This window comes from Oncorhynchus keta, chromosome 37 (assembly GCF_023373465.1).
Source record: "Oncorhynchus keta strain PuntledgeMale-10-30-2019 chromosome 37, Oket_V2, whole genome shotgun sequence".
Classification (NCBI taxonomy): domain Eukaryota; kingdom Metazoa; phylum Chordata; class Actinopteri; order Salmoniformes; family Salmonidae; genus Oncorhynchus; species Oncorhynchus keta.
Window position 1 is genome coordinate 28,616,647 of NC_068457.1, and position 7,500 is coordinate 28,624,146.

The 7,500-nt window shown below is 43.6% G+C and overlaps 1 protein-coding gene across 1 annotated transcript in view; it reads left to right on the top strand.

Annotated features, from left to right (window-relative positions):
* Nucleotides 1-7,500, top strand: part of dachc (dachshund c) — a 113,064-nt gene that overhangs the window by 42,969 nt on the left and 62,595 nt on the right. Inside the window, exon 2 of the mRNA XM_052498950.1 lies at nucleotides 982-1,096. Within this exon, the coding sequence (XP_052354910.1) occupies nucleotides 982-1,096 (115 nt within the window). The remainder of the gene's footprint in view (nucleotides 1-981; nucleotides 1,097-7,500) is intronic.

The window sequence follows — 7,500 nt, forward strand, 5'->3', positions numbered from 1 at the left end:
TGAATAAATAGTGAAAAAGGAGGCAGAGAATCTCATTTAGGTCCTTCCTAGAACTTGTGATTTTCCTCCTGGAGATAACTGTGAATGCGTCCCAAATGGCACCCTATTCTCTATATAGTGCACTACTTTTGACCAGAACCCATGCCACCCTATTCCCTATATAGTGCAATACTTTTGACCAGAACCCATGCCACCCTATTCCCCATATAGTGCACTACTTTTGACCAGAACCCATGCCACCCTATTCCCTATATAGTGCAATACTTTTGACCAGAACCCATGCCACCCTATTCCCTATATAGTGCACTACTTTTGACCAGGGTCCAAAGGGGATGGGGTGCCATTTGGGACACATTCTTACTGTGTTATGACATCTTTGTACTCTTATAACACAGTCATGAAGTCAGGTTCTCAGTCTTAGAGAGAGAGAGAGAGAGAGAGAGAGAGAGAGAGAGAGAGAGAGAGAGAGAGAGAGAGACAGAGAGAGAGAGAGGCAGAGAGAGCATAAATCCAAACCACTCCTAATCCCTTCTTTTTCTAAAGGTCACTCAGCTTGACAAAAAGGTGTTTAGTTCATTTATTTCCTCTCTGGCAGGGTGAGATAAAGCAACAGAACTACTGGGGCAGGAGGAGAGCAGAGGGAGGCAACGCTGGGTTCATTTTTCTGGAAGGATGATTGGCTAAGGGGTGAGGTCAGAGGTAGCGCTGAAACACTTCCTGTCTCTCAAGAGAGGAAAGCACCTCCTCTGTCCTCTGAGGAGAGAGGACCCGAGGAGAGAGGACTTGAGGAGTATGTAATTGAGATCTTGTTACAGGCTGAGATCATCCCAAAAAAGTCATCCTTTATGATGCAAAGCCAAGGTTTGTTGGTTCAATTCCCGCAGCGATCACATACTCATACAACTAATGTATGCTCAGTGTACTGTGAGTGTGTCTGGATAAAAGCCTCTGTGTAACTGATTCGTTTGATTGTGTTTCCAGCTCGCGTCCTGGACGCCCCCCAAAGAGGGCTCAGAGTATGACATCATCAGAGAACCAACACCTTCTGTCTCATTCTGTCAGCGGGCTGATGTCAGCTGGAATCATGCCCCTACTGGTGAGAGACCTGCATAGCACACACACACACGCACAGTCACACACACACGCACAGTCACACACACACACACACAGTCACACACACACACACACACAGTCACACACACACACACACACACACAGTCACACACACACACACACACACACACAGTCACACACACACACACACACACACACACACACACACACACACACACACACACACACACACACACACACACAGTCACACACACAGTCACACACACACACAGTCACACACACACACACACACACACACACACACACACACACACACACACACACACACACACACACACACACACACACACACACACACACACAGAAGTATCAGTTTACAGTGTGATGTGTTTGTTCTTCTGTCATCACCTCTATTTTACAGTCTTCTTGAACCACAGTGTTCCTGTAGTCTATGTTCTCTCAGTGTTCCTGTAGACTATGTTCTCTCAGTGTTCCTGTAGACTATGTTCTCCCAGTGTTCCTGTAGACTATGTTCTCTCAGTGTTCCTGTAGTCTATGTTCTCTCAGTGTTCCTGTAGTCTATGTTCTCTCAGTGTTCCTGTAGACTATGTTCTCTCAGTGTTCCTGTAGTCTATGTTCTCTCAGTGTTCATGTAGACTATGTTCTCTCAGTGTTCCTCTGGTCTATGTTCTCTCAGTGTTCCTGTAGTCTATGTTCTCTCAGTGTTCCTGTAGACTATGTTCTCCCAGTGTTCCTGTAGTCTATGTTCTCTCAGTGTTCCTGTAGACTATGTTCTCTCAGTGTTCCTGTAGACTATGTTCTCTCAGTGTTCCTGTAGTCTATGTTCTCTCAGTGTTCCTGTAGACTATGTTCTCCCAGTGTTCCTGTAGACTGTTCTCTCAGTGTTCCTGTAGTCTATGTTCTCTCAGTGTTCCTGTAGACTATGTTCTCTCAGTGTTCCTGTAGTCTATGTTCTCTCAGTGTTCCTGTAGTCTATGTTCTCTCAGTGTTCCTGTAGTCTATGTTCTCTCAGTGTTCATGTAGACTATGTTCTCTCAGTGTTCTCTGTATGTTCTCTCAGTGTTCCTGTAGTCTATGTTCTCTCAGTGTTCCTGTAGACTATGTTCTCTCAGTGTTCCTGTAGACTATGTTCTCTCAGTGTTCCTGTAGTCTATGTTCTCCAGTGTTCCTGTAGTCTATGTTCTCTCAGTGTTCCTGTAGACTATGTTCAGTGTTCCTGTAGACTATGTTCTCTCAGTGTTCCTGTAGTCTATGTTCTCTCAGTGTTCCTGTAGACTATGTTCTATGTTCTCTCTCAGTGTTCCTGTAGTCTATGTTCTCTCAGTGTTCCTGTAGACTATGTTCTCTCAGTGTTCCTGTAGTCTATGTTCTCTCAGTGTTCCTGTAGTCTATGTTCTCTCAGTGTTCATGTAGACTATGTTCTCTCAGTGTTCCTCTGGTCTATGTTCTCTCAGTGTTCCTGTAGTCTATGTTCTCAGTGTTCCTGTAGTCTATGTTCCAGTGTTCCTGTAGTCTATGTTCTCTCAGTGTTCCTGTAGTCTATGTTCTCTCAGTGTTCCTGTAGTCTATGTTCTCTCAGTGTTATGTCTATGTTCTCTCAGTGTTCTCTCAGTGTTCCTGTAGTCTATGTTCTCTATGTTCTCTCAGTGTTCCTGTAGTCTATGTTCTCAGTGTTCAGTGTTCCTGTAGTCTATGTTCTCTCAGTGTTCCTGTAGTCTATGTTTCTCTAGTCAGTGTTCCTGTAGTCTATGTTCTCTCAGTGTTCCTGTAGTTCCTGTAGTCTATGTTCTCTCAGTGTTCCTGTAGACTATGTTCTCTCAGTGTTCCTCTCAGGTTCCTCTGGTCTATGTTCTCTCAGTGTTCCTCTCCCAGTGTTCTGTAGTCTATGTTCTCTCAGTGTTCCTGTAGTCTAGTTCTCTCAGTGTTCCTATGTTCTCCCAGTGTTCCTGTAGTCTATGTTCTCTCAGTGTTCCTGTAGACTATGTTCTCTCAGTGTTCCTGTAGACTATGTTCTCTCAGTGTTCCTGTAGTCTATGTTCTCTCAGTGTTCCTGTAGACTATGTTCTCTCAGTGTTCCTGTAGACTATGTTCTCCCAGTGTTCCTGTAGACTGTTCTCTCAGTGTTCCTGTAGACTATGTTCTCTCAGTGTTCCTGTAGACTATGTTCTCTCAGTGTTCCTGTAGTCTATGTTCTCTCAGTGTTCCTGTAGTCTATGTTCTCCATGTTCCTTCTCTCAGTGTTCCTGTAGTCTATGTTCTCTCAGTGTTAATGTAGACTATGTTCTCTCAGTGTTCCTCTGGTCTATGTTCTCTCAGTGTTCCTGTAGTCTATGTTCTCCCAGTGTTCCTGTAGTCTATGTTCTCTCAGTGTTCCTGTAGTCTATGTTCTCTCAGTGTTCCTGTAGTCTATGTTCTCTCAGTGTTCATGTAGACTATGTTCTCTCAGTGTTCCTCTGGTCTATGTTCTCTCAGTGTTCCTGTAGTCTATGTTCTCTCAGTGTTCCTGTAGACTATCTTCTCTCAGTGTTCCTGTAGACTATGTTCTCTCAGTGTTCCTGTAGTCTATGTTCTCCCAGTGTTCCTGTAGTCTATGTTCTCTCAGTGTTCCTGTAGACTATGTTCTCTCAGTGTTCCTGTAGACTATGTTCTCTCAGTGTTCCTGTAGTCTATGTTCTCTCAGTGTTCCTGTAGACTATGTTCTCCCAGTGTTCCTGTAGACTGTTCTCTCAGTGTTCCTGTAGTCTATGTTCTCTCAGTGTTCCTGTAGACTATGTTCTCTCAGTGTTCCTGTAGTCTATGTTCTCTCAGTGTTCCTGTAGTCTATGTTCTCTCAGTGTTCCTGTAGTCTATGTTCTCTCAGTGTTCCTGTAGTCTACGTTCTCTCAGTGTTAATGTAGACTATGTTCTCTCAGTGTTCCTCTGGTCTATGTTCTCTCAGTGTTCCTGTAGTCTATGTTCTCCCAGTGTTCCTGTAGTCTATGTTCTCTCAGTGTTCCTGTAGTCTATGTTCTCTCAGTGTTCCTGTAGTCTATGTTCTCCCAGTGTTCCTGTAGTCTATGTTCTCTCAGTGTTCCTGTAGACTATGTTCTCTCAGTGTTCCTGTAGACTATGTTCTCTCAGTGTTCCTGTAGTCTATGTTCTCTCAGTGTTCCTGTAGACTATGTTCTCCCAGTGTTCCTGTAGACTGTTCTCTCAGTGTTCCTGTAGTCTATGTTCTCTCAGTGTTCCTGTAGACTATGTTCTCTCAGTGTTCCTGTAGTCTATGTTCTCTCAGTGTTCCTGTAGTCTATGTTCTCTCAGTGTTCCTGTAGTCTATGTTCTCTCAGTGTTAATGTAGACTATGTTCTCTCAGTGTTCCTCTGGTCTATGTTCTCTCAGTGTTCCTGTAGTCTATGTTCTCCCAGTGTTCCTGTAGTCTATGTTCTCTCAGTGTTCCTGTAGTCTATGTTCTCTCAGTGTTCCTGTAGTCTATGTTCTCTCAGTGTTCATGTAGACTATGTTCTCTCAGTGTTCCTCTGGTCTATGTTCTCTCAGTGTTCCTGTAGTCTATGTTCTCTCAGTGTTCCTGTAGACTATCTTCTCTCAGTGTTCCTGTAGACTATGTTCTCTCAGTGTTCCTGTAGACTATGTTCTCTCAGTGTTCCTGTAGTCTATGTTCTCCCAGTGTTCCTGTAGACTATGTTCTCTCAGTGTTCCTGTAGTCTATGTTCTCTCAGTGTTCCTGGAGACTGTTCTCTCAGTGTTCCTGTAGTCTATGTTCTCTCAGTGTTCCTGTAGTCTATGTTCTCTCAGTGTTCCTGTAGACTATGTTCCTCAGTGTTCCTGTAGACTGTTCTCCCAGTGTTCCTGTAGACTATGTTCTCTCAGTGTTCCTGTAGTCTGTTCTCTCAGTGTTCCTGTAGACTATGTTCTCTCAGTGTTCCTATAGACTATGTTATCTCAGTGTTCCTGTAGTCTATGTTCTCTCAGTGTTCCTGTAGTCTATGTTCTCTCAGGGTTCCTGTATCCTGTAGTCTATGTTCTCTCAGTGTTCCTGTAGTCTATGTTCTCTCAGTGTTCATGTAGACTATGTTCTCTCAGTGTTCCTCTGGTCTATGTTCTCTCAGTGTTCCTGTAGTCTATGTTCTCTCAGTGTTCCTGTAGACTATGTTCTCTCAGTGTTACAGACTATGTTCTCTCAGTGTTCCTGTAGACTATGTTCTCTCAGTGTTCCTGTAGTCTATGTTCTCCCAGTGTTCCTGTAGACTATGTTCTCTCAGTGTTCCTGTAGTCTATGTTCTCTCAGTGTTCCTGTAGTCTATGTTCTCTCAGTGTTAATGTAGACTATGTTCTCTCAATGTTCCTCTGGTCTATGTTCTCTCAGTGTTCCTGTAGTCTATGTTCTCCCAGTGTTCCTGTAGTCTATGTTCTCTCAGTGTTCCTGTAGTCTATGTTCTCTCAGTGTTCCTGTAGTCTATGTTCTCTCAGTGTTCATGTAGACTATGTTCTCTCAGTGTTCCTCTGGTCTATGTTCTCTCAGTGTTCCTGTAGTCTATGTTCTCTCAGTGTTCCCAGACTATCTTCTCTCAGTGTTCCTGTAGACTATGTTCTCTCAGTGTTCCTGTAGTCTATGTTCTCCCAGTGTTCCTGTAGACTATGTTCTCTCAGTGTTCCTGTAGTCTATGTTCTCTCAGTGTTCCTGTAGACTGTTCTCTCAGTGTTCCTGTAGTCTATGTTCTCTCAGTGTTCCTGTAGTCTATGTTCTCTCAGTGTTCCTAGACTATGTTCCTCAGTGTTCCTGTAGACTGTTCTCCCAGTGTTCCTGTAGACTATGTTCTCTCAGTGTTCCTGTAGTCTGTTCTCTCAGTGTTCCTGTAGACTATGTTCTCTCAGTGTTCCTGTAGTCTGTTCTCTCAGTGTTCCTGTAGACTATGTTCTCTCAGTGTTCCTGTAGACTATGCTCTCTCAGTGTTCCTGTAGTCTATGTTCTCTCAGTGTTCCTGTAGTCTATGTTCTCTCAGTGTTCCTGTAGTCTATGTTCTCTCAGTGTTAATGTAGACTATGTTCTCTCAGTGTTCCTCTGGTCTATGTTCTCTCAGTGTTCCTGTAGTCTATGTTCTCCCAGTGTTCCTGTAGTCTATGTTCTCTCAGTGTTCCTGTAGTCTATGTTCTCTCAGTGTTCCTGTAGTCTATGTTCTCTCAGTGTTCCTGTAGTCTATGTTCTCTCAGTGTTCATGTAGACTATGTTCTCTCAGTGTTCCTCTGGTCTATGTTCTCTCAGTGTTCCTGTAGTCTATGTTCTCTCAGTGTTCCTGTAGACTATGTTCTCCCAGTGTTCCTGTAGACTGTTCTCTCAGTGTTCCTGTAGTCTATGTTCTCTCAGTGTTCCTGTAGACTATGTTCTCTCAGTGTTCCTGTAGTCTATGTTCTCTCAGTGTTAGTGTTCCTGTAGTCTATGTTCTCTCAGTGTTCCTGTAGTCTATGTTCTCTCAGTGTTAATGTAGACTATGTTCTCTCAGTGTTCCTCTGGTCTATGTTCTCTCAGTGTTCCTGTAGTCTATGTTCTCCCAGTGTTCCTGTAGTCTATGTTCTCTCAGTGTTCCTGTAGTCTATGTTCTCTCAGTGTTCCTGTAGTCTATGTTCTCTCAGTGTTCATGTAGACTATGTTCTCTCAGTGTTCCTCTGGTCTATGTTCTCTCAGTGTTCCTGTAGTCTATGTTCTCTCAGTGTTCCTGTAGACTATCTTCTCTCAGTGTTCCTGTAGACTATGTTCTCTCAGTGTTCCTGTAGTCTATGTTCTCTCAGTGTTCCTGTAGACTATGTTCCTCAGTGTTCCTGTAGACTGTTCTCCCAGTGTTCCTGTAGACTATGTTCTCTCAGTGTTCCTGTAGTCTGTTCTCTCAGTGTTCCTGTAGACTATGTTCTCTCAGTGTTCCTATAGACTATGTTATCTCAGTGTTCCTGTAGTCTATGTTCTCTCAGTGTTCCTGTAGTCTATGTTCTCTCAGGGTTCCTGTATCCTGTAGTCTATGTTCTCTCAGTGTTCCTGTAGTCTATGTTCTCTCAGTGTTCATGTAGACTATGTTCTCTCAGTGTTCCTCTGGTCTATGTTCTCTCAGTGTTCCTGTAGTCTATGTTCTCTCAGTGTTCCTGTAGACTATGTTCTCTCAGTGTTCCTGTAGACTATGTTCTCTCAGTGTTCCTGTAGACTATGTTCTCTCAGTGTTCCTGTAGTCTATGTTCTCCCAGTGTTCCTGTAGACTATGTTCTCTCAGTGTTCCTGTAGTCTATGTTCTCTCAGTGTTCCTGTAGTCTATGTTCTCTCAGTGTTAATGTAGACTATGTTCTCTCAATGTTCCTCTGGTCTATGTTCTCTCAGTGTTCCTGTAGTCTATGTTCTCCCAGTGTTCCTGTAGTCTATGTTCT